Source organism: Geotrypetes seraphini, chromosome 1 (genome assembly GCF_902459505.1).
Source record: "Geotrypetes seraphini chromosome 1, aGeoSer1.1, whole genome shotgun sequence".
Classification (NCBI taxonomy): Eukaryota; Metazoa; Chordata; class Amphibia; order Gymnophiona; family Dermophiidae; genus Geotrypetes; species Geotrypetes seraphini.
This window is the reverse complement of record NC_047084.1, coordinates 548,557,440-548,584,955: the sequence shown is the minus strand read 5'-3', so window position 1 is coordinate 548,584,955 and position 27,516 is coordinate 548,557,440. Positions and strand designations below refer to the sequence as shown.

At 40.9% G+C, this 27,516-nt stretch overlaps 1 protein-coding gene across 2 annotated transcripts in view; it reads right to left on the bottom strand.

The window, feature by feature from the left end:
• SLCO4C1 (solute carrier organic anion transporter family member 4C1) overlaps positions 1-27,516 on the bottom strand; it is a 154,559-nt gene that overhangs the window by 60,777 nt on the left and 66,266 nt on the right. For both annotated transcript variants that reach the window (XM_033929185.1, XM_033929186.1), the window contains exon 3: positions 3,022-3,210. In XM_033929185.1, the coding sequence (XP_033785076.1) occupies positions 3,022-3,210 (189 nt within the window). The remainder of the gene's footprint in view (positions 1-3,021; positions 3,211-27,516) is intronic.

Here is a 27,516-nt window from a genome sequence, read left to right as displayed (position 1 = left end):
TCATCTGTATGTCCAGGGTATGCATGTCAGTACTCAGAACAATACTGAGACAGGTCAGAATCATGCTCCTTGATGTAATGCCTTGGAGAATGGCAAGCAATGAGGAGAGCGTTGAACAGAGCATGGAGGAATATGCTGAGTATTGCATCAAGGAGAGCGCCAAGGAGTGCTTAGTGGTGTTTGTCGACAGTAATGTCAGTGTCAAGTAGAGGAGCGTCGAGAATGGGAAGAAGGACTGTGTTCCCTGGAAGAAGCAAGTCTCCTTGACAGGGAACGTCAATGGTGTGGAGTCCAATATCGATCCCTCAATGGCTTCCTGAGGGCTTGCTCAGACTGGGATGAGGCTGGATCCAATGTAATAGGTCTCTGCACTATATGCGAGTGTAGCATGCCAGCTAATTCTTTCTGCACCAGTTCTCTGATCTGGTCTTGATGAGATGGCACCAGTACTGATTTTCCATGCAGCAGAGAAGGCAAAGAGTGTGTTGAGTGTCAAGGCATTGGTGACCTTAATGTCGAGACACACCTCAGAGGAGACAACAGCTGCATCGAAGTTTTGACTATGTTGATGGGTGTGGATGTCTGAGACGACATCCATGCATGCCTGGAGGGGGAAGGGTGTTTATCCTTCTTAGCTTTATGAACTTCCCCTGATGGAGCATGATGGAGGCATGGCAGACAAGGAAGAAATTGACTGGGGCGTCAATGATATTGGTATCGGTGTCAATGTTGCAGGTGGTCTCTGAGCATTGGCATTGGAGTCAACAGACATCCTCAATGTTCTTGCAGTTGACCTGAAAGTTTTTCGTATTGCAACTGCCTGGCTCTTAGCGACCTCTTCTGGAGTTTAGAGCAGAGTGGGTAAAAAATATCATAGTGCTCAGAACCTAGGCACTGGACACATCAATTGTGCAGGTCAATAGCCGAAATTGTCCTGTTATAATGAGTGCACCACATGAAGCCACTGGGAGGCCATGGACATCGAGGGGAACACCAATGCTAAATCAAAAGACTCAATGGTCCACGGAGGTCGAGGAGTTGGTAACCTGAAAAGGGCTTGATGCTCCCAACATGAAAACAGGCTGAAATGAACCCATCAGCAACACGGCAGAGGAACGCCCGGGTGTGAGAAAGCTGTGATGGGGCCTGTGCTGCCAACAATGCAGTTTGTTATAAGGAACTGTATTTCAATCTCATGGTGGGGGTTCGGATGGGTGGGAGAGATGAAAGGGTCAGCAGGGAGGGGGGTGGGTGGCAGTGGTGGTGGGATGGGAGGGATTAAAAAATGCTCCACGGGGGGATGGGAGGAAGGGAGGGATATAAACTGCAAGGGTTCTGCTGAACAAGGGGAGGGAGGGATATAGGCTGCAAGGGTTCTGCTGCATAGGGGGATGGGAGGGAGGGATTGAAAGATACTGCACAAGGGGATGGGTGAGAGTGGAGGAAAGATACTGCACATGTGGAGGAGAGAAAGGAAATAGGAAGAATTGGGGTATAGAAGAGGAAGGGAGAGATAATCATTGTACATGAAAAAAAAAAGACCTCCCCGAAAATAAGACCTAGTGCCTTTTTTGGGCCCCAAATTAATATAAGACAGTGTCAATTTCGGTGAAACACAGTACTTATTCTTCCACCTGAACCTATCACTTCTCTCCTCTCACTCTGTCTCAGTGGATATCACTTTCATCTTCCCTGTCTCGTCATCTCACATCCTTTGGGCCCTCATTGATTCCTCTCTCTCTTTCTACAAACAAATCCAAGACTGCTAAAGCCTGTCATTTCTTTCTCTATATCACCAACATCCGACCCTTCCTTTCTAAGCACACTACCAAAACCCTTATCCACACCCTTATCACCTCTCACCTAGACTATTGCAACTTGCTTCTTACAATTCTTCCACTTAAGTATCTCTCTTCCCTTAAATTCATTAAAAATTCTGCTGCACGACTTACTGTATATTTAACCAGAGTCACTATGCTCACATCACCCATCTCCTCAGCTCCCTATCCTTTATGAATAGAATTCAAATTCCTCTTATTGACTTACACATACATTCACTCTGCAACTCCTCAATATCTCTCCTCTCTTATTTGTTCCTATACTTCTCCCCGAGAACTCGGGTAAGTCTCTCTTATCTGTATCCTTCTCTTCTGCTGCCATCTCCACTACATCACTTATTCATTCATTCAATTTTCTATACCATTCTCCCAGGGGAGTTCAGAATGGTTTACATGCATTTATTCAAGTACTCAAGCAGTTTTCCCTCTCTGTCCCAGCGGGCTCACAATCTATTCTAACGTACCTGGGGCAATGGGGGGATTAAATGACTTGCCTAGGGTCCCAAAGAGCAGCATGGGTTTGAACCCACAACCTCAGGGTGCTGAGGCTTTAACTTTAACCACTGCGTCACACTCTCTCTTGCTGCACCATATGCCTGGAACAGACTGCCTGAGTCAGTACATCAAGATTAGTCTCTGGCAATATTCAAATCTAAGCTAAAAGCCCACTTGTTTGAGGTTGCTTTTAACTCCCACTCACTTGTAAACCACCCATGCCTGTTTTATCACTCCCTCTCTGAGAAACTCCCTAAACCCCTACATGTCCTGTTTGTCTGTCTGATTAGATAGTAAGCTCTACTGAGCAGGGACTGCCTCTTGAATGTTTAATGTATAACAGTGAGTAAATCTAGCAGCACTATAGAAATGATAAATAGTAATACATATATGTGTATTTTCAAATGTACATGTGGTGTTTTCCTCCCATTCCACAATCTGCAGATTAAACCAAAGCAAAAGTACATAATTACTTGAAATCAAGAGACCTTGCAAGCAGTTTTTAAAGGGATACTACCCCTGTTGACACTTGAAGTTTGACCAAGTTTCATTTTGCGTTAGTACATATGCAAATGCAGCATACCTTCAGATTATATTAAGAATAGAATACTTTTGTTTACCTTTAAGACTTTTAAAACGATGCTATTCTTCACCAATTAAATGCCAAACCTTTAAAAAGAATGCTTACCTATATACAGAGATGATTTATGCACAGGGAGGCTATCATCAAAAAAAGCTGTTCCCAATGTATATAAAGGAGTTCCTCCCACTCCCATCAGCAATTGTGCAAAGATGAAAACATACAGGTAGTTAGAAAGGGAAGATTTTGATTTGCACAGGGGAACAGTGCTGTTGGCTCCTGAATCATGGCAGGTGTCTAAAAAAGAAAGATTAAATAGTTTATAATTTATTATTTCTATTTCGCTTTTAGCCAAAGCGGATTACAAACAGTACAAATATATTAAGAAATTTAATAAATTACAACATAAAAATATATCATTAAAACAGCCCAAACTCACAAAAGTGCTGTAAAAAGATGGAAATCAAGACTTCAATCAGAACTACTACTAAGTAATATATTTCATTTGACAGAAAAGGTGTTTCTTAAACTGATGCAGGTTTGTTGCCAAAGGTATACAGGCAACCTATTCCATTCTGATGGTTTTGCACATGAAAACACACTCTTCCTTACTGATTCTTTTTATTTTTTTAATTCTTTATTGATTTTCAATTCAAATACACCAGTGCAAACATTTCTGAGTAAGAACAACCAGACCAGACTGAGCTGAAGAATGCAGGGTTCAAACAGTCTTGTAAATACTTAGGTGACATTTGATTACAATTCAAATAAACCATCAATAGCAGTTTATACTTAACAAGGAACTCCATAAATAACCAATACATCGCAATAAAATGCCTAGTAACATGTTCAAATCTGTGAGTTCCACATAACAAATGTATTATAGAGTTCTGTGCTACCTGCAAAGCACACATGCTTGTAGCAGGCAGCCCAATAAAACACAACAATTGCAATAATCCAAACCTGCGAGTACAATGGGTTAAACAATATTCTTAAAGTCACACAGACAAATACGATAGACGCTTATTTAACATTTGTAATTTAAAATAAGTTTTCTTATTGGTACTCTGCACATGTGGTCAATAAGTGAGCCGAGAGTCTAATATAACACCTAAATAAGACACCTAATCAACAAAGGGGCCGATTCTACAAATGGATGTTCGGATAGTAGGTAATGGTAGGCGTCCTACTGCCACCGTCTGGGAGCCAATCAGGACGCATGTTTATAGAAAAAAAATCTCCACAGCAGGACACCTAACCTTAGGCGTTTGTCATGGGTGTAAGGAGATGAATAGGGAAACCTAAGTTCGCCCAAGGCTAGGCGTGGGTGTGGTTTTGCCTGGAAGTATCCCTGGGTAAGTTTAAGTGGCCCTAGGCATCTCCTAGAGCTGAGACAGATACCTGAAATGTAAACCTGCAAAATGCTGGCCTACATTTCAGATGTTAAAAGTAAACGCAGCCGGCTGAGTTGATCATGGCAAGGGAATCCCCAATCAGCTGAGCTAGCAGGATTCCCCAAAGCTACGCTTCAGAGAGTACTGCCCCCGAAAAACATGCTGAGCATGACATCACCGCTACCAGCATTTTAGCCTCAGTTTGGTGCCAGTTTCATGGAGCGTCTTTTTTCACTTTTCAAACTCAGAGGTGTCACGTTCAAAGGACTGAGGTACCTGCCAGTTTGCCATGCTATTCATGTTTATCAGCCTTTTGAAATGGATTTAAATGAAGAGGGTTTTAGGCATCAAGTATACCTTTTAGGAACACATTTACAGTATTTTGGTTTTATTCACAGGCACCATGTAATTTACTTTAAAAGAGGAAAACAGAATTAAAATGCAAGAAAGAAAGCTTTTACTTAGTTTCCTGAAGCACTCATGGAACACGGCTCATGTCAAAGCCAGGGGTTACCTACTATTCCAGTTAATAGCTTTGCAGATAAGTGTTTGAATGTTTTTCTTTGCACTTAAGAGACACCCTAATAATATCTAATGAGCTACTTGAAGCCTCTTTGTAATGTGCTATGATTAGAATCTCATGCACCACTGGTAATATTCTATTACCACATGGCGCCCTATGAAGATTTTATTTATGAGCACATGAAAATTCAGATTTAAATATTTATTTATAGTTGAGTAATCAAACAAGTGGACACTTATATTTGGTGTGGGGCTTTCATTGAAAGTAAAGATGTAAGGCAGAAAGAAATGGAGAGAAAAACAGTAAATGAATAAAAATGTCCTGGAAACATTTAAGAGCACAGACAGAAGGAAGAACAGCCAGTCTGGGAAAAGATCACCAGGCAACAATGGTAGAAAAAATTAATTTATTTTCAGCTCAGTGATTGACATATTCATATGTCAGGTTTGAGAATTTACATCTGCCTTCTATATTTTGTACTGTTCAGGAGTGCATTTCTCTCCATCTCTCTGGTGGTGTACTTAGGGTTACCAGATCGAAGAAGGTTATCATGCCACTGTTCCAGGCCATGGTGCGCCCTCACCTGGAGTACTACGTCCAGTACTGGTCACCGTACATGAAGAAAGACACGGTACTATTCAAAAGGGTCCAGATAAGAGCGACTAAGATGATTAAGGGGCTGGAGGAGTTGCCGTACAGCAAAAGATTAGAGAAACTGGGCCTCTTCTCCCTCGAGCAGAGGAGATTAAGAGGGGACATAATCAAAACTTTCAAGGTACTGAAGGGAATAGACTTAGTAGATAAAGACAGGTTGTTCACCCTCTCCAAGGTAGGGAGAACAAGAGGGCACTCTCTAAAATTGAAAGGGGATAGATTCTATACGAATATAAGGAAGTTCTTCTTCACCCAAAGAGTGGTAGAAAATTGGAATGCTCTTCTGGAGTCTGTCATAGGGGAAAACACCCTCCAAAGATTCAAGACAAAGTTAGACAAGTTCCTGCTGAACCAGAACGTACGCAGGTAGGGCTAGTCTCAGTTACGGCACTGGTCTTTGACTAGAGGGCCGCAGTGCGAGCAGACTGCTGGGCACTATGGACCACTGGTCTGACCCAGCAGCAGCAATTCTTATGTTCTTATGTTTCGAAACGCCGTCCAGAGAAATCTGGGCGTCTGGTAACCCTAAGTATACTAGCATCATGTGTTTCAGAGACAAACTACACCACATTCAGAAAAAAGCTGAAGACCCACCTCTTTGACAATTAACTGTTTCAGCTTCTGTATAGCACCCTCTACTTCTAGGTCCCTCCTCTTGCTTCTCCATGCCCCCATCCCCTACTACTTTCCCACTTACTCTTTGATCTGTTGCCTTGAGCTTATATAGGTTTGTACAACTCACAAATGGAAGATTAGATTAGATTTTTAGTTTGCGGTTCTGTATTTGCATAGGGTTCATTGTGTGTCCAAGGCCAGATGTTCTGGAATGTCAAGAAGCACTATTGGCATCATGGCTCCAAGTAGGAAGATATTTGTGGACCCAAAACAACCATTTAAAAATTTGCAAAGCCCACTTTTTAAAATAATTTCTTAAACCTGAACAGAGAAGGCTCTGACCCCCAAAATATAGGAAGCTGATTCCAAAGTTCAGGGGCTGCCACACTATATACATGGATCTTCTGAGAGTCGTCAGGGAGACCTGGTGAAATGAGGGGATAATAAGCAAATGCTGAGCAGAATACAGTGAATGGGAATGAACATACAGGATCAAATATTGAGAAAGAAATTCAGGAACCCGAAATGAAATATCTTATGCACTAAATTTGAATGAAATCCGACATGTTCCCAGTAACCCGTAATAGAGGGATGACATGATCATATTCCCCCCCCTTCCCCCTCCAAAAGCAACCTCACTCTTAAATTTCTAAAGTCAATAAATCTAATATCAAATTAATGACCTATTATAGAAAAAACCCAGTCGTTCTCAAATAGTGAAAATAGCATGCCACCATTGAGCTACAGACAATTTTAAGAAAATTGCATTATTGCAGAGATTTATTTTTACTCATTTCCATAAGCTTCCCCAGAAGTTGGGATTTGAGAGAATGGATTTCCTCTAGCTGGCTTCCTCACAGCCAAAGGTTTCTTACAGATCTGAGAAGGTTATCATGCCGCTGTACCGGGCCATGGTGCGCCCTCACCTGGAATACTGCGTACAGCACTGGTCGCCATACATAAAGAAGGACACGGTACTACTCGAAAGGGTCCAGAGAAGTGCGACTAAGATGGTTAAAGGGTTGGAGGAGCTGCCGTACAGTGACAGATTAGAGAAACTGGGCCTCTTCTCCCTCAAACAGAGGAGATTGAGAGGCGACATGATCGAAACATTCAAGATACTGAAGGGGATAGACTTATTAGATAAGAACAGGTTATTCACCCTCTCCATGATAGGGAGAACGAAAGGGCACAAACGTAAGGAAGTTCTTCTTCACCCAGAGAGTGGTGGAAAACTGGAACACTCTTCCGGAGGCTGTCATAGGGGAAAACACCCTCCAGGGATTCAAGACAAAGTTAGACAAGTTCCTCCTAAACAAGGATGTACGCTGGTAGGGCTAGTCTCAGTTAGGGCACTGGTCTTTGACCAAAAGGGCCGCCGCATGAGCAGACTGCTGGGCATGATGGACCACTGGTCTGACCCAGCAGGGGCATCTCTTATGTTCTTATATGATTAATATACAGTGCCGCATATGTCTGGCAGCACTATAGAAATGATTAGAAGTAATAGTAATACTTTCTAAAATTCCCACCATCAAATTTCAGTAAGGTCAGGCTACTTAGAACTTTAAAATACAGACAATTCCAGAAAAAAGTGAAAATAAAATCCAACAGAAGTATAGGAAAGCAAAAAATAAAAGCCCCCTTTTATCAAGCCATGTAAGTGTTTTTTATCGCAGTCTGCGGTGGTAAAAGTTCCGACTCACATAGGAATTCTATGAGCTTCAGAGCTTTTACTGCAGCAGATTGCAATTTAAAAAAACCCTTATGTGGCTTGATAAAAGAAGGCCAAAATGAGGAAGAGACAAAAGCTTAAGAGCAAACCAATTATTTCCTAAACTGACACCTTCAGTTTTCATGTTTCCAGATGAGTTGCAAAAGGTACACTGTGTACTTTTACAAGCTCAATGTAATCACTGATGTTGTTTTCAAATGAATGGTCATCTCTGCAATGAATAAGATTAAGATTCGACCTTCTCAAAAGACACATAATATCACCACCACTAAACTTCCCTGCAATGCTTAGGTCATTTCTTATGAAAGGCTTGTGGTTTCCTTCCAGCTATTGCTGGAGACAAGTCTAATAAAGATGTCTACAAAAAAAAGAGCTCTAGGATTACAAAATGATCAGATACTCTCTTACAGGGCTTTCTCGTGAGAGGTTTGTCACGAGCAGAACAAATAAATAGCTGTGCAGTTAAGTGAAATGCGATATTCACTGCAGAAAGAATTCTAAGCCAAGTAATCATTTTTCTCTCCTTTGAGAAAAACATGAGCCTAATAGGTAGGAAAACAGTTCAGTATATTAGCAAAACTATAATATATGCATATAATAGCAAAAGGCAGAGAGCAAAATCTTTGGTTTATTTTCAATGCATCTGATCCTTTTTCCTGATTTTTAGACTTTTCATTTCACTTTATACATTAGTTTTCATATTTTCAAAAAAGAAATGCATGCAAGTTGACAATGGACATTTACGTTCAAATAGTTTTTATTGCTAAAACACAACACAGAGCAAGAACAATACATTCAAGAGAACAATCAGCTAAAAGTACACCAAAGCACTGCCAAACAAGAAGATATAAAATGAACAAAGCAAAAATATCGTAATATAGAAACCTCCCCCCCTCAACCTTACCATTTAATTGGTTCTTCATGCACTTATATTTCTTAATATATCATTCACATAGCATGCAATTATTCCATCATTTTTCCATTTCTCAATTTCTTATTTATAACATTTTTAAGGATTTCGGATGGGTGCAGTAAAACTTCATTAATATGCTTTATGAAGTCCAGCTACATCATCATTCATCCTTAAAGTTATCTTTTATTATTGTTATTATTAGTCTTACCCCCTCTTCTACAAAGCCACGCTAGCAGCTGCCGTACGGTAACAGCCCTGAAGCCCATAGAGATTTAAAGGGCTTCAGGGCTGTTGCCGCATGGCAGCCGCTAGCGTGGCTTTGTAGAAGACGGGGTTAATCTTTTTATTTTCTTTATAAATAATTTAAAAGTGACTTATCTCTAGTATTCAGCTTAATATTCGGCTTAGTTGGCTGAGGACTGTTGCGGACATGTTTCGCCGTACTGGCTTTATCAAGGCTGTCCCCTAGATAGAAAACAATCATGTTATTACTGCATCCTACCAAATAAACTCATAATATCTAGTAACTTTTTCTTATTTCTTATCCCCTTACCATATGTTAGTGCTCAACCGCATCTGTCCTGTCCTATCTCTAGAGTTAAGATGGCGGCGACTTTTTTCTTAAGAAAATTTATTGCGCATGCTCCTAAGACGTCTCACGTATAGCGTCTTTTTTACCTAACGTATAGGGAATACCCTCACAACTTACGTCAGGATTTCCATCTCAGTGTAGGTTTACAGAAAAACGCTACATCTACCATATAAATATCCTTATTTTTCACAGTAATGTGGACCACTCTATTTCTAAATTTAATCCCTTTGGGGTAACAGTATCAAGATCAAAAATCCACCTTTGTTCTTTAAAGTTCAGAATTTTATCACAGTTACCTCCCTCCCATCCTTCTGTTACTTGATCAATTACTCGCCACTGAATATCTTCCCATTTATGATGTTTGTCTCTCCAGTGTTGAACAAGTGGGGCCTGCAATGCACCTGTGACAATCCTAGATTTATGTTCGTTGAGTCTAATATATACTGGTCTACTACTTCTCCCTATGTATATCAGATCACATGATCATTGTATTATGTAGATGACATTTTTACTTTTACAGGAAGGCTATACTTGAGCTTTTATTGTTCTGTTTGCTGTTGGCACTAGCCATTCTGAACCCGTAAGTGCATAATGACACCATTGATGAGTCAAGAAAAAACTCGGAATTGTGAAACTCAATGATATTACAAAAAACACTTTCACTGAAATGAAAAGATGTCACAAAGAAGAAGAAAGCAGCACTGCTATAGTTCCAAAAGGGGAGTCACAGCTAACTGGAGGAAAAAGCCTCAGATAGGAGCCCTTCCACCACCACAATGGTGGTCCAAGGTGGTTGGACGTAACACCTCACTGGCAAAAAACCTCCAGACCGACTCCCCGTAGTAAAGAACTTAAAGCAGGGCGGCGGTGCAAACGATAGAGGATAACAATCCACTTATCTAAATTAGTAGATCGGTACACCGACGATGGCCAGCGTTTCACTCATCTGCTGCCTCAGGGTGTAAAGAAATCCGATCAAAACTAAAACCAGAATCAGAAAAAAATATATATTTAATCAGTAAACTGGTAAAACTGCACAGCTTCAAAGAAAACTGAAAGAAGCCTTAATGACATACCTTAAGATAGGACGCAAGCTGCATCTCAAGATCAAAAGATGGCCGTGCCTTGACAGAGCTGGGATTTATATAACACTGCCGGGTGGTGAACCCGGAAGTGACAATAGACAAAAGGTTATTACTGTTAGAGAACCGGCACTTACAGAACAAATTATGTTGTAATGAAAATGTTCTTTTATACAATTTTGTGTGTATATATATGTATATGAAGAAAAAGATTATATTTCTGCAAATTCAAAAGTTGAACTTTCTTATTTAAATGTTCCGATGTTTTATGTCAGTAAACCCAGAAATTTAAAATTAAAAAATGATCAATAGAACGCACTCCATTCCAGTTTCGAATTAAGTCCATCTGGGTCTTCACTCTTCAATCTGTGGATCCATTGTTGTTCCGCTCTTAATAAACGCCGCTGTCTATCCGGAACGCCCTCCCTAATATGGTCAATCACACAACATTTTAAGTCTGTAAACTGATGGTTAAATTCCAAACAATGTGTGACCATAGGTGCCTGTAATCTGTTGTTCTTCAGACAACTCTTATGTTCAATGGCTCGAGTTTTAAAAGGGCGAGTAGTCTGACCCACATAGATTAAAGGACATGAACACATGAACACATAAACCACAAAAGTAGATGTACAGGACGTTCTATATTTCAGATAAAAACTCTGATTGGTAGATGGATGGATGAAGGCGTTAGACAGTTCTTTGGTGATAGTGCAAATGGAACATTTCCCACACTTGAAATGACCAGTTGAAAGTGTGGTAGGTGGACAGGGATCTCTTATGTCAGATGGACTTAAAAGTTCTTTAAAATTCTTTTGGCGTGAGTACGCTATTCTGAAATGAATATCTTTCAATGAAGGATGAAGGTCCATTATAGTCCAGTGACGTCTGAGTATCTTGGAGATGATGTTGATATTGGGAGAATATTCTATAATACATGTGGCAATATTGTCAGTGGACTCAGGTTCTCGGGGTAGGAAAAGAAGATCTCTATTAATGAACTTCGCCCTTTTGTATGCTTTTTTCAAAACACCAGTAGGATATCCTCTACTCTTTAAACGAGAGTATAATTGTTTGCATTTTGTTTTATAATCTCCCATGTCGGAACATAACCGACGATAACGAAAAAACTGAGAGGTGGGCAAGCTTCGCTTCAGAGGGTTCGGATGGTTACTTGAAAAATCCAAAAAGGTATTCCTATCGGTGTCTTTTCTATGTACTGTAGTTTTAATGGAACCTGTTTCTTTTATAACAAAAACATCAAGAAAAGAAATGTGACTGGAGTGATAAGTCATGCTAAATTCGATGTTACAATGTCTAGAGTTCAACCATTCAAAAAATTCATCCAGATCACTTTTAGAACCTTTCCAGGCCACAAAAACGTCATCAATAAAACGTAGCCATATAGCAATTTTATCCGAGAAAGGATTATTAATAATCCAGGTGTTTTCAAATTTTTGCATGAAAAGGTTTGCTACCGAGGGAGCCATGGTTGCCCCCATGGCTACCCCCGATATCTGCTGAAAAAACCTTTCCATGAATCTAAAGTAGTTTCTCTTCATGGCTAAAGATAATAGTTTTATTATAAACTGGACAGGAATCCTATCATTTCTTACGTTGTTGAGGAGAAATTCCTCAACAACAATAAGAGCCTCGTCCTGAGGAATTACGGTGTAAAGAGATTTAACGTCTAAAGTGACAAAAAATGTAATGTCTTCAGGGTTGTCGATATCCGAGAGTTTAGTCAAAAATTGAGAAGAATCCCTTAAATAAGAAAAACCTTGTGATACAATGGGACGGAGAAATAAATCAACAAAGGATGATAAGGGTTCCAGAATGGAACCACTGCTGGATACAATAGGGCGACCTGGAGGATCGATCAAACTTTTATGAATCTTTGGCAAGATGTAAAACACAGGAGTTCTGGGATTTTGATTATTTAAATAAGCATGTTCTTTTAAAGTCAGAAAACCTTCTTCTACAGCTGAAGATGTCAATTGCTGTATTTCACTGGCTAATTCAGGCATGGGATCAGTTATCAATTCCTTATAGTCTGTGGATACACTCAATAACCTGGAGACCTCAGTTTTATATTTTGCCATGTCCAGAACTACCACTGCTCCGCCCTTATCTGCCCTACAAATCCTAATTGAGCGATTTGACCTAAGTTGTTTTAAGGCCATGTATTCTTCCCGTGAGAGATTGTATGGTTGGTATCTCTTAGTTTTTGTAACTTTTTTAATGTCACTAATTACTAATTCTTTATAGAGCTGTAAATGTGCACTAGGAGGGGTAGGAGGAGTCCAAGTGGATTTCAAACTAACAATAGAGCTTTCAGTATTAGTGAAGGAGTGTTGAGTGAAGAATTCTTTTAAGTGTAATTTCCTAAAGAATTTTTCAATATCCACCCGTAATTGAAATTCTTTTAAAGGTTGAACAGGGACAAATGTAAGTCCCCTGGATAAAACCGATGTTTCAATAGGACTCAAACTATGTGAAGAGAGATTGAACACTACTTTTAATTTTAAATTTCTGGGTTTACTGACATAAAACATCGTAACATTTAAATAAGAAAGTTCAACTTTTGAATTTGCAGAAATATAATCTTTTTCTTCATATACATATATATACACACAAAATTGTATAAAAGAACATTTTCATTACAACATAATTTGTTCTGTAAGTGCCGGTTCTCTAACAGTAATAACCTTTTGTCTATTGTCACTTCCGGGTTCACCACCCGGCAGTGTTATATAAATCCCAGCTCTGTCAAGGCACGGCCATCTTTTGATCTTGAGATGCAGCTTGCGTCCTATCTTAAGGTATGTCATTAAGGCTTCTTTCAGTTTTCTTTGAAGCTGTGCAGTTTTACCAGTTTACTGATTAAATATATTTTTTTTTCTGATTCTGGTTTTAGTTTTGATCGGATTTCTTTACACCCTGAGGCAGCAGATGAGTGAAACGCTGGCCATCGTCGGTGTACCGATCTACTAATTTAGATAAGTGGATTGTTATCCTCTATCGTTTGCACCGCCGCCCTGCTTTAAGTTCTTTACTACGGGGAGTCGGTCTGGAGGTTTTTTGCCAGTGAGGTGTTACGTCCAACCACCTTGGACCACCATTGTGGTGGTGGAAGGGCTCCTATCTGAGGCTTTTTCCTCCAGTTAGCTGTGACTCCCCTTTTGGAACTATAGCAGTGCTGCTTTCTTCTTGTAATACCATTGATAAGAGTCACAGGTGTTATGTTGATATACAGTATGTTCTTCTATTTTGTCAGTGTATCTCTTTTTTGCTATAATCTCACCAATATTCCTATTCCTCTGATAGGCTATTATAGGAAATTCACTAAAATCCTCCAATAGGGATCGGACTATAAGCCAGTATTTTAAGACTTTGTTCTTCACCTGTTGTTCCTGTATACTTTTCTTCCTTTTCTTGTATCAGGAGCTATTAACAAATTGTGCTCTTACTCTTGCCTTTCTAATGGCTGGTTTCAGATAGTGAACATAAGAGCATAAGAATTGTTAATAGACAGCTCCTGATACAAGAAAAGGAAGAAAGTATACAGGAAGAGAAATTGATTTGTGTGCTCCCCTACAACAAGATGAAGCAACAGATTAAGAACATAGTCTTAAAATACTGGCCTATAATATCAACTTCCTGTAAAAGTAAAAATGTCATCTACATAATACAATGACCATGTGATCTGATATATGTAGGGAGAAGTAGTAGACCAGTACATAGAGGTCTGCACGGGAATGGGGATCGCGGGAATCCCGCGGGTCCCGTGGGAATCCCCCCTAACCACAGGACTCCCACTGGGACCCCCCTCTGGCCCACGGGACTCCCACGGGGATGGAAGGCTTTGGAAGCAGGGTTCGTCTATATAATATAATGGACAAGTCAACCTTAGTAAAAGAGGGGGTTTATAAGTTAACTACCTAAACAGAAAACAAAAAAAGGGTTCCACTAAAGAGATTCCACAAGGAAAACAGCAGCGCAAACACAAAAGAAACTGTGGAATTGATGATCCTGTCAGAAGTAATTGCTGCTTTTTATGGGGACGGGTGGGGATGGAGGTAATTCCTTGCGGGGATGGGTAGGGATGGAGAGGATTCCGACAGGGATGGGTGGGGACGAAGAGGATCCGGGCGGGGATGGGTGGGATTTCTGTCCCCGTGCAACTCTCTACAGTACATATTAGATTCAACGAACATAAATCTAGGATTGTCACAGGTGCATTGCAGGCCCCGATTGTTCATCACTGGAGAGACAAACATCATAAATGGGAAGATATTTAGTGGCGAATAATTGATCAAGTAACAGAAGGGTGAGAGGGAGGTAATTGTGATAAAATTCTGAACTTTAAAGAACAAAGGTGGATTTTTGATCTTGATACTGTTACCCCAAAGGGATTAAATTTAGAAATAGAGTGGTCCACATTACTGTGAAAAATAAGGATATTTATATGGTAGATGTAGTGTTTTTCTGTAAACCTACACTGAGAAACCTTCATGTCAATGGAAATCCTGATGTAAGTTGTGAGGGTATTCCCTATACGTTAGGTAAAAAAGACGCTATACGTGAGACGTCTTAGGAGCATGCGCAATAAATTTTCTTAAGAAAAATGTCGCCGCCATCTTAACTCTAGAGATAGGACAGGACAGATGCGGTTGAGCACTAACATTGGTAAGGGGATAAGAAATAAGAAAAAGTTACTAGATATTATGAGTTTATTTGGTAGGATGCAGTAATAACATGATTGTTTTCTATCTAGGGGACAGCCTTGATAAAGCCAGTACGGCGAAACATGTCCGCAACAGTCCTCAGCCAACTAAGCCGAATATTAAGCTGAATACTAGAGATAAGTGACTTTTAAATTATTTATAAAGAAAATAAAAAGATTAACCCCGTCTTCTTCAAAGCCACGCTAGCGGCTGCCATGCGGCAACAGCCCTGAAGCCCTTTAAATCTCTATGGGCTTTGGGGCTGTTACCGTGCGGCAGCCGCTAGCGTGGCTTTGTAGAAGAGGGGGTAAGACTAATAATAACAATAATAAAAGATAACTTTAAGGATGAATGACGATTTAGCTGCACTTCATAAAGCATATTAATGAAGTTTTGCTGCACCCATCCGAAATCCTTAAAAAAGTTATAAACAAGAAATCGAGAAAAGGAAAAATGATGGAATAATCGCATACTATGTGAATTATCTATTTGAATTTATTGCAATTATAAGAATGGACACCATAATTTTGACTTACATTTTTTAAGACACTAACAAATTACAAATACCTATAATTTGCGCCATGCCTTCCAAAGTAACACCCAGCCAGTTCCACTGGAGACAAAGGAGTTACAGAAGATTTGCCTATAAAAAAAAATGCACAGCTTGCCAACAGCTTAGAAGAAAGTGCACACATGATTGTTTCCCTGACATACTGTACTGTATATGAAAAGGTCAGACAGAGATAAGTGATGGAAACAACCCTCTGCTGAGAACAGGGAACACAGTACTTACAGCAATAGGCTTCAATTATGCATTTTGCTTATATTATGAAAGAATAACATTTAGCGATGCAGAAATTATATTAATCCTTGATGAACATAAGAACATAAGAATAGCCTTACTGGGTCAGACCAATGATTCATCAACCCAGTAGCTCGTTCTCAAGGTGACCAATCCAGGTCACTAGTACCTGGCTAAAACCCAATGAGTAACAACATTCTATGCTACCAATACAGGGCACTATATTAAATGGCAATAATCTTCAAATCCAGATGTTCATATAACTTCTCTCAATAAGTACTGGATTTGTAAAGTGTTAATATATTTTTTAGTTCAAAAAGACGCTTCAACCCCACCTCTCCACCACTATAATAATTTTATACTGTGGGAAGTTTGTTATGGCACTTCATCATTGGCTGTCAATTTGATTTATTTTATGTTCATTTAGTTTTTCATTTTGTGCTGTTAATAAATATATTTCTTTTGCAATAAATACGTGTAAAAAAGCTGTTCAATACTTATCTCAGCCAAACCCGGGAGTCAGACCCGACATGTTTCGCACGAGAAGGTGCTTTATCAAGGGTCTCCCAAGGCTGCCGCTGTCATCCGACTCCAACTGAATTGTGATCTTTGCTCCTCGACTTGGCAGCTAAGCTTCAATGCTAAAAAAATGTAAGGTAATGCACCTTGGCAGCAGAAATCCATGCAGAACTTTCACACTAAATGGTGAGATCTTAGCTAAGACTAAGGCAGAACGTGACTTAGGGGTGATCATTAGCGAAGACATGAAAACTGCCAATCAAGTGGAGAAAGCTTCATCAAAGGCAAGACAAATGATGGGTTGTATCCATAGGAGTTTCTTCAGCTGGAAGCCCGAAGTCATAATGCCGTTGTACAGATCCATGATGAGACCTCATCTGGAATATTGTGTACAATTCTGGAGACCACATTACCGAAAAGATGTGCTGAGAGTTGAGTCGGTTCAACGAATGGCCACCAGGATGGTCTCAGGGCTCAAAGATCTCCCGTATGAGGAAAGGCTGAACAGATTGCAGCTATACTCACTCGAGGAACGTAGAGAGAGAGGAGACATGATTGAAACGTTTAAATATATCACGGGCCGCATCGATGTGGAAGATGATATCTTCTTTTTTAAAGGTCCCTCGGCCACAGGAGGGCACCCGCTGAAAATCAGGGGTGGGAAATTTCATGGCGACACCAGGAAGTTTTTCTTCACCGAAAGAGTGGTCGATCATTGGAATGAACTTCCACTTCAGGTGATTGAGGCCAGCAGCGTGCCAGATTTTAAAAGGAAATGGGATACACATGTGGGATCTCTAGGGGAATAAAATCAAGGGGGGTGGGTCATTAGAGTGGGCAGACTTGATGGGCTATGGCCCTTTTCTGCCATCATCTTCTATGTTTCTATGTTTCCTTTCTAGAATACTACTGTAACTAGGTATATGGATGTGTATATGCTTAGGCACAAGAGCATACACCAGCCACAGAGTTGGTGTAAAATGTGGGTGCCCAGCCTACCCATATATGCTCAGCCTACCCATATATAGTATATACCAAACTACAAAATAAGCAATATCACTTGAGAAATGCCCCTTTTTTTTTAGTTCAAAGATTTTATTGATTTTAATATACAGCAAGAACAGAAATTATTAACAGGGCATGAAAACAATAAGCTGTACAAAGCAAGATATCTTAGAGAGTGTTGACAAACAATACAATACAATAGACTGAACCATGCCTATTCAGGAGGAGAGTGTCAGCACAACCTGCAGCCAACAATGTGCACAGTATTCAAAGCACCGAGAGACACCAGAATCATACTCTATAGGTACGAGATAAGAGTTGAGCCACAAAATAATACATATGTTCAAATATTGTTAATTATAGACCAGCACAGTAACTGAATGGCATCAGCCCATATTACAATAAGAGTTGGCTGGACTCCATATTTTAAGGTAAGAGCTCATGGACTTATGCTTCTCAGCAATAACACTTTCATACTTTACTGTAAGACAAAGCATATTCCACCAGGTAACATAATTCCAACAATGTAAAATGTTTTTAAGAGCAGCAGTATGTTAAGCAATCTTGCATTGTGATCAGGCAGTGTTTTTAGTAAACCATGATGACCCAATATAATAACACGCAGATTTAGAGGCTCCTGTATGTTTAAGATCATAGAGATGGTTTCCTTTAGTCCAATAAAGCGATAAATGTGTACAGTCAAAGATCATATGCGTTAGTGTGCCTTCCTGTAAATTACAAGACCAACACATAGAAGAGAGAGTCCATTCGATAATTTTGCAATCCTAATTGGGGTCCAGTGTGTTGAGAAATGCCTTTTTAAAATTACCCCTTAGAGCAGTGATTCTCAACTTCTTCAAGTCAAGTAACCCCTAGATCGAAAGCATTTCAACCAAGTATCCCCGAGCAGCAGATTTTGAAATGGACATTTTATTGTAAAAATAATAACTAACTAGGCAACATAAATATCAATACAGGTTACTGCAACTGGAGTACAGACCAAGGCATACCTGACATGATCTGTTATATTTCAGTCTCATATAAAACTGGCTCCTTGACAGGTGGTGTTTCATTCTTACAAACTGAGTCAATATGAACAATGACACTTAGGGCTAGATTCACTAAGCAAACCGATCATGTACCGATCGGTTTGCGACCCCTTTGCGAACCAATTTTCCTCCGATCCGATTCACTAACCTCTGTGCCGATCTGATTCCGATCCGTGCATGCAAATGAGAGGAAATGGCATCCAAAGTAGAAAAGGCTGCGATTCACTAACAAAAAGCAGGCACACCGACTGGGCTGGCTGATCCAAAAACAAGCGACTGCTAAGGACCAGTCGCTTGTGCTAAAACCCTGCTCTCAGCCCCAATTCTCCTGCTCTCAACCCCGATTCAACTGCCTTTTGCCGCCCTGCTCAGCCCCAATTCTCCTGTCTTTTGCTGCCCCTATACTCTACTGCTCAGCCTTCCTTCCCTGCAGCGCGAGCCCATGGTTTTAACCCGCTTGTGAGTAAAAAAGTAAAATAAAAATAAAAAGCATGGACTGCAAACGCATGCACAGACCATCTACAGGCAAAGTAGATGGTCTGCGCATGCGTTGGGATCGCTACCCAGCGATCCGTGTCGTCGGATGGGGGTATGCTTCCAATCACCCCAATTTGCATGAAATGGTTGGTGAATCGGTCAGCCTGCCTCCAATCGCTCACAGATCGGACAAAGATCGGAAAGTTCGTGAATCTAGCCCTTAGACAGGGCCTATTTATAAGGAGACATGGATAACCTCATCAAAATTTGCAATTAGTGAACAATAGAGTTTCATCTTTTCCTGGGAAAATGAAAAATGAAATCTGATTGATCACTATGGGAAAGTTCTCACAAACATCCCACGTGCCCTCAGCCACTCTGCCCTTCTCTCTCATAGTCTGTTGATTTTGCTGTCTCATGAGATTGGGAGTTATAAGATCAACAGGCTCTTCTTGCACCTAATACATATCAGTTACTGTAAAATGACTAAAGCCCTGTCTAATGTTATGACAGACTAAAACTATATTAAAAAGTTTTGATATCACCTCAGTAAGGCCAATACACAAACCCGGAACCATATCATAACAGCACTAGCTTACAGAACACAAAGAGCAAGAACCTTATGTACTGTAATTACAGCAGGTCCTAAAAAACTAATACACCACCTAGTGAATAAAACCCCCAAAACCCCAGAACAATGGGATTGCTGCAAGATTTCTACACAGAAATTATAGTAGCAGACTATTACATCCTGATCACAAAAGCAAGACAGACAGAACACTCAAAAAATATGAAATGAGGGACCACAGATCAGTAATAGAGACATGAACACAAAAATCTTAACTGGAAACCTTAAGAAGTCAGACTCAGCATTTACAGCAATACTAGAGAAACAGAAACTGAAGTACAATTAAAGACACAAAATATCACATCTGTCGGTCCCTTCTCTCTTCCCTCCTGCCCGGTAGCCATATTCCAATTAATACATTCAGAATGAAATAATTTTTTCTACCTTGTTGTCTGAGTACCAGACTATGGACTTTTCCTCCAGAAATTTGTCCAAACCTTTTTTAAACCTAGCTACGCTAATCATTGTTAGAACATCCTCTGAAACTTGTTCCACTTAAAACATTCAAAATAACATGCCATTTTTTATTTTACTTTTGTTGTCTAGACATTTTATTTTCCCATCATGTTGGTTCCAGTTACTCTTTTTGCTGTCCTGTTGTCTGATAATTCTTCTTCAAGCACTGCTGGTCATTTGTCTTTTCTCCTCTCTCCTGTCTATTCCCTCATTACACCTGTCTGACATATTTATCATTCATTTTTAGCTCTTTTCTGCTTCTCTCACTCTTCATCTCTTTACTTTTCAGGAATCAAATTTCTATCTTTTCATCCATCAGCTTTCCCATTCCCCATCTCATTCATAAAAACATAAGAATAGCCTTACAAGTCCATCAAGCCCAGTAGCATATTCTCATGGTGGCCAATCCAAGTGACTAGTACCTGGCCAAATCCCAAAGAGTAGCAATATTCCATGCTACCGAACCATGGCATGTAGTTGCTTGCCCTCTGTCTTTCTCAATAACAGACTATGAACTTTTCATCCAGGAAATGCCACAAAGGAAACACACACACGCAATCTTAGAATTGGGATGGAGGCGCTCCCTAATGGATGCTCTCTCACCCTTTTATTGAGAATCTTACCTCCCTTAATTACATGGCTAATGCTTTACAAGGTTATTATTTCATAATGCATTTACAGTGAGGATTAGACCAAGGTAATTCATTGTTTACATATTTCATGTGATTCTTAAAGTTACTATCTCACATGACATATGAATACATAATAACAGTTACAATAAAGTGATTCCCAATGTGTACATTTCTGATATGTCTCAAATCTTACTATATGAAAAGGCTGATTGCTTCCTTAGAAATCTGGTCAATAAAGTTAGAATTATTTCTAAGGTATTTGGCTGTTTGTCTTTCAAATCCAACATCTAGTTTAACTGAGTGTTCATAATGTTTGGAAAGCACTTCTTTTTTGTTTTTTCATAAGTTTCAAGTTTATTAGGTTTTTATATACCACCTATCAAGGTTATCTAAGCGGTTATACAATCAGGTACTCAAGCATTTTCCCTCTCTGTCCCAGCGGGCTCACAATCTATCTAACGTACCTGGGGCTATGGAGGACTGAGTGACTTGCCCAGGGTCACAAGGAGCAGTACAGGGTTTGAACCCACAACCCCAAGGTGCTGAGGCTGTAGCTCCAACCACTGTGCCACACACAGACCTCAGAACCACCACTCCTCCGTCCCACCAAAGTGTATATACGGGGAGTTACAAATGGTGACATCCTCACCAGTCTCTTCAAAGTTTTAAATAACATGCATTTCTTAGTGTATTATTACTTAACTTAGTAATGGTGAAATCTTGTTTTTCATGCGGACTGAACGGTAAGACCCGACATGTTTCACTGAAGTTTCGTCAGGGGTCTATCCACTACCGCAGCCGTGCACTTCAAATCCATAACACTAATGGATTTGAAGTGCACGGCTGCGGTAGTGGATAGACCCCTGACGAAACTTCAGTGAAACATGTCAGGTCTTACCATTCAGTCTGCATGAAAAACAAGATTTCACCATTACTAAGTTAAGTAATAATACACTAAGAAATGCATGTTATTTAAAACTTTGAAGAGACCGGTGTGGTTCTAATCTTACTATAGCATGTGACAGTCCAAAGGTTATAATGCATGCTTCTTAAGCTCTCTTGATTAGCCTTAACTCAGGGCCTGCTCAGGCAAAGTCTGATTGTTGCCCATATAAGGGATGCTTAAACAAGATAAAAGATAAGATAAGGGTAAACCTTTGTCAGGTTAATATGTGGCAAGAGTCTTGTGACAAAAGGGGAGGGGGGACTGCCTCAGCATTCTGTCACAAGGTGCTAGCAGTTTCCTTGCTAAATAGAATGTCGACATGGCAGGGACTAAGAAAAGATTCATACTTCCATACAGGGCCTCACAGGGCCTAGATCCATACACAGGGCCTAGATCAGTGTGCCGACCTGGCCTGGTTCAGAACTGCCTATGTGCTGACCTTGCCTGTATTCTGATGCCCTGGATCAGAACTTATCAGATCTCCATCTGTACATTTCCCCTTATTTTACTATTTTAAGAGCTTTACAGAGGTAGGACAAATCTGCTCGGGATAATTTGCGATAGCGACCATAAAATGGACTTATGAGCAATTTAAACAAGGAAGGCAGGCATTGCAGAAAACAACAGAGGGTAATCAAGAGGCCTAATCCCATGAGGAGATATTGCAGAATAACCCAGATCCACTGGCCAGATGGGAGCCATGCCCATAAAGCATTCCAGCACTCTGGTGAGTTATCGTGTTCTTGATTTAACAAGCTAAGTGCTGTGTGAGGTATGATCGATGTTTTTTGCTAATGCACAAGATAAACATGATAAAGATTTATTAATTCTATAATGCTAACCCAGGTACACCAAATAAAGAGACTGTCAAAGAGATAAGTTCAGCTTGTATGTGGAGAGTGATGAGGAAAAAGCAAATGTGCTAAACAAATACTTCTGTTCTGTGTTCACAGAAGAAAATCCTGGAGAAGGACCGAGATTGTCTGGCAAAGTTACACGAGAAAATGGAGTGGATTCTGCGCCGTTCACAGAGGAGAGTGTTTATGAGCAACTTGAAAAACTGAAGGTAGACAAAGCAATGGGACCAGACGGGATCCATCCCAGGATACTATGGGAGCTCAGAGAGGTTCTGGCGAGTCCTATTAAAGACTTGTTCAGCAAATCTCTGGAGACGGGAGTGGTTCCTGGGGATCAGAGGAGAGAGAATGTGGTCCCTATTCACAAAAGTGGTCACAGGGTTGAAGCAGGAAACTACAGGCAGGTGAGCCTCACTTCGGATGTTGGAAAAATAATGGAAGTGTTGCTGAAAGAAAGGATAGTGTACTTCCTTGAATCTAATGGGTTACAGGATCTGAGGCAACATGGCTTTACAAAAGGCAAATCGTGCCAAACGAACCTGATTTAATTTTTTGATTGGGTGACCAGAGAGCTGGATCAAGGACATATGCTAGATGTAATTTACTTGGATTTCAGCAAAGCCTTTGATACAGTTCCTCATAGGAGACTGTTGAACAAACTTGAAGGGCTGAAGTTAGGACCCAAAGTGGTGAACTGGGTTAGAAACTGGCTGTCGGACAGAAGCCAGAGTGTGGTGGTTAATGGCAGTCGCTCGGAGGAAGGAAAGGTGAGTAGTGGAGTCCCTCAGGGTTCGGTGCTGGGGCCGATCCTGTTCAATATGTTTGTGAGTGACACTGCTGAAGGGTTAGAAGGAAAAGTATGCCTTTTTGCAGATGATACCAAGATTTGTAACAGAGTAGACACCGAAGAGGGAGTGGAAAATATGAGAAAGGATCTGCAAAAGTTAGAGGAATGGTCTACTGCCTGGCAACTAAAATTCAATGCAAAGAAATGCAGAGTAATGCATTTGGGGATTAATAATCGGAATGAACCGTATATGCTGGGAGGTGAGAAGCTGATATGCACGGACAGGGAGAGGGACCTTGGGGTGATAATGTCCGAAGATCTAAAGGCGAAAAAACAGTGTGACAAGGCAGTGGCTGCTGCAAGAAGGATGCTGGGCTGTATAAAGAGAGGCATTGCCAGTAGAAGGAAGAAGGTGTTGATGCCCCTGTACAGGTCATTGGTGAGGCCCCACTTGGACTATTGTGTTCAGTTTTGGAGACCGTATCTGGCGAACGACATAAGAAGACTTGAGGCGGTCCAGAGGAGTACGACGAAAATGATAGAAGGCTTGCGCCAGAAGAAGTATGAGGAGAGACTGGAAGCCCTGAATATGTATACCTTAGAGCAGGGGCGTCCAACCTTTTGACTTCCCTGGGCCGCATTGGCCAAAAAAAATGATTCTAGGGCCGCGCAAATGCTACAGCAAGATAGAGGAGGGAGCCGGCAAGCCGGTAAACACCCAGAGGCAGCCAGAGGAAAATACTGCATCGCCCTCGACCGGGGCCACACAAAATCCTTCATGGGGCCGCATGCGGCCCTTGGGCCGCAGGTTGGACACCCCTGCCTTAGAGGATAGGAGGAACAGGGGAGATATGATTCAGACGTTCAAATACTTGAAGGGTATTAACGTAGAACAAAATCTTTTCCAGAGAAAGGAAAATGGTAAAACCAGAGGACATAATTTGAGGTTGAGGGGTGGTAGATTCAAAGGCAATGTTATGAAATTCTACTTTACGGAGAGGGTGGTGGATGCCTGGAATGCGCTCCCGAGAGAGGTGGTGGAGAGTAAAACTGTGACTGAGTTCAAAGAAGTGTGGGATGAACACAGAGGATCTAGAATCAGAAAATAATATTAAATATTGAACTAAGGCCAGTACTGGGTAGACATGCACGGTCTGTGTCTGTGTATGGCCGTTTGGTGGGGGATGGGCTGGGGAGGGCTTCAGTGGCTGAGAGGGTATAGATGGGCTGGAGTAGATTTTATCGGAGATAAAGGCAGTTGGAACCAGTGCTCCCTCTAAGCGGGCGGGTGTTGTGAGCAAAATTTTTTTCGCTGTGCGCTACAAATATCGGGCGCCAGCAAGTTATGAGCCAACTCGCCCGATTCTCCTCTCGCCGCCCTGCCCGCCGTGCACTGTGACGTGAAACTTGTGCGCTGGATGTAATATTTTGTGCGCCAGCGCACGCCAGCGCAGCTTAGAGGGAACACTGGTTGGAACCCAAGCACAGTACTGGGTAGAGCTTTGGATTCTTGTCCAGAAATAACTATGAAAAAAATTAAAAAATTTAAATTGAATCAGGTTGGGCAGACTGGATGGACCATTCGGGTCTTTATCTGCTGTCATCTACTATCATCTACTATGTTACTATGTTACTATGTAGCTTTTGAGAGCAAGTTAACATTACTACCACATTAATCAGTTAAAGCATAATTATCAGAGGGTATAGAGACAGAGCGTCTTGCTCTAGCAATTCTGGGATTAATCAACTGCTGTTTGTTTACCAAGGCTGCCCTGAATCTTCTCAGGCAGCCTTGCGTATTGTGTGTTAAATTAGCAGGGATATCCTACAGGCAGGACAAGGGGAGCATTAATATATGAAATATTTAAAAAATGCGATTTCTAGTACAATTCTGCACCCTAGCACATGACAGATTTTTGTGATTTGCTACTATGGGGGTATATATAGTCATGGCATCCCAGGGTAATGTTCTGGCTACGTTTCCCCATGATGTAAACCTGGTACATGAGAAATTGTCCAAACCCTTCTTAAAACCAGCTACGCTATCCACTCTTACCACAACCTCTGGAAATGTGTTCCAAAGCTTAACTATTCTCTGAGTGAAAAAAAATTTCCTCCTATTGATTTTAAAAGTATTTACCTGTATCTTCACCAAGCGTCCCCTAGTCTTTGTAATTTTTGACGGAGTGAAAAATTGATCCAGTTGTACCTGTTCTACTCCACTCAGGATTTTGTAGACTTCAATCATATCTCCCCTCTGCCATCTCTTTTCCAAGCTGAAGGGTCCTAACCTTTTTAGTATTTCCTCAAGAGGAATTCCATCCCCTTTACCATCTTGGTCGCTCTTCTTTGAACCTTTTCTAGTGTCACTATATCTTTTTTGAGATAAGGAAACTAGAATTGAACACAATACTCCAATTTTAGTTGCACTATGGAGCGACACAGAGGTATTATAACATTCTTAATCTTGTTAACCATCCCTTTTTAATAATTCCTAGCATCTTGTTTGCTTTTTAGGCCGCCTCCACACATTGGGCAGAAGGTTTCATCGTATTGTCTACAATGACATCCAGATCCTTTTCTTGGGCGCTAACCCCCAAGGTGGACTCTAGCAGTTGGTAACTGTGATTTGGGCTATTCTTCCCTTTGTGCATCACTGCATTTGTCCACATTAAATTTCAGCTGCCACTTGGATGCCCAGTCTTCCAATTTCCTAAGCTCTGCCTGCAATTTTTCACAATCTGCATGAGTTTTAACAACTTTGAACTCCAAGTTTATTTAAAAATCTTTAAACCGCCTATACAGAGTTTCTAAGCGGTGTACAATAAAATTTTGGTTTACACATATGTAATATTCAAAGGACTTAAATAACACTCAGACAAACAAACGGGTACAATAGGTGAAGGGTAGGAACTACATTATAGAAAAGCTACAAATAAGGTAAAAAAAAACAAAAGGTTAGGGGTAAAAATCAGGTTAAAACTTTGAGATCTTCACAGGGCATGCATTTTGTCTTTCATCAAAGAAAGCTGAACATACTGTATCTCTATCAGTTTCAGATATTTCCACAAATGTTTTCTGATTGGCAATTACTACAGTTGGTAAAGCAGCAATAGATTTAGGGCTCCTTTTACGAAGGTGCGCTAGGGGCTTAACGCACGGAATACTGCACGCTAAATTGCCCAGCGCACTAGCTGCTAAAGCCTCCTTTTGAGCAGGCGGTAGATTTTCAGCTAGCGCACACTATAGCGCGCACTAATCCAGTGCGTGCAATAAAACCGCTAGCGCACCTTCGTAAAAGGAGCCCTTACACTTCTCCCTCCGTATCCGCGGGGGTTAGGTGCAGAGCCAGATCGCGAAGTGTGAAAAACCACGAATAACTTTTCGGCCGGCTCTGACCCACCCCCACCTCCCTACTGCGTCCCCAGAACCTTACCTGGTGGTCTAGCGGTGAAGCGGGGCAGGAGTGATCTTCCTATGCTCCTGCCCCATGCAGAGCCGTCTTGGTGCCCCATGTCTTTCGAACACACAGAACACAGAAAACACCTTCGCCTAGTATGGAATATGTAATCACAAACTAACCCCTCCCTCTTTTACAAAACTGTAGTGTGGATTTTAGCCATGGTGGTAACAGCTCTGACGCTCATAGAATTCTGAGCATTAGAGCTGCTACCACCACGGCTGGCGCTAAAAAACGCTCCACAGTTTTGTAAAAGGGGGGATAAAATAGAAATGCATAGACAAAGATTAAATTGAACCAGTAAGAAGCTGGACTCTGCATACAGTGCACCACAGAAACAGTGACACATATCTCCTAAAGCAATAAATAAATAGAACATTTTTTTCTACCTTTGTCTTCTGTGGTTTCTGCTTTCCTCATCTTCTTTTAACTCTCTTCCTTCCATCCACTATCTGCCGTCTCTCTTCCCCTATATGGCATATTCTCTCCTTCTATGCCCCTTCCAGAAACTGTATGCCTCCCCCTTCCATCTCTCCTTTCACCCCCATTGGCTTGGCATCTCTCTCCTCTCCTTCCCTCTCCCACACCTCTCCTCTGCAATCCCTTTCCCTTTTATCCCTAATTTTCCTTTTCAATTTATTTTCTGCATCTGTCTAAATTACGTTCTTACTTCATCAATGTCCTTTTTTACTGTCTACCTAAAGCTTGCCACCTCTTTCCCTCACCCATCCAGTGTTTCCCTAACTCAATCCT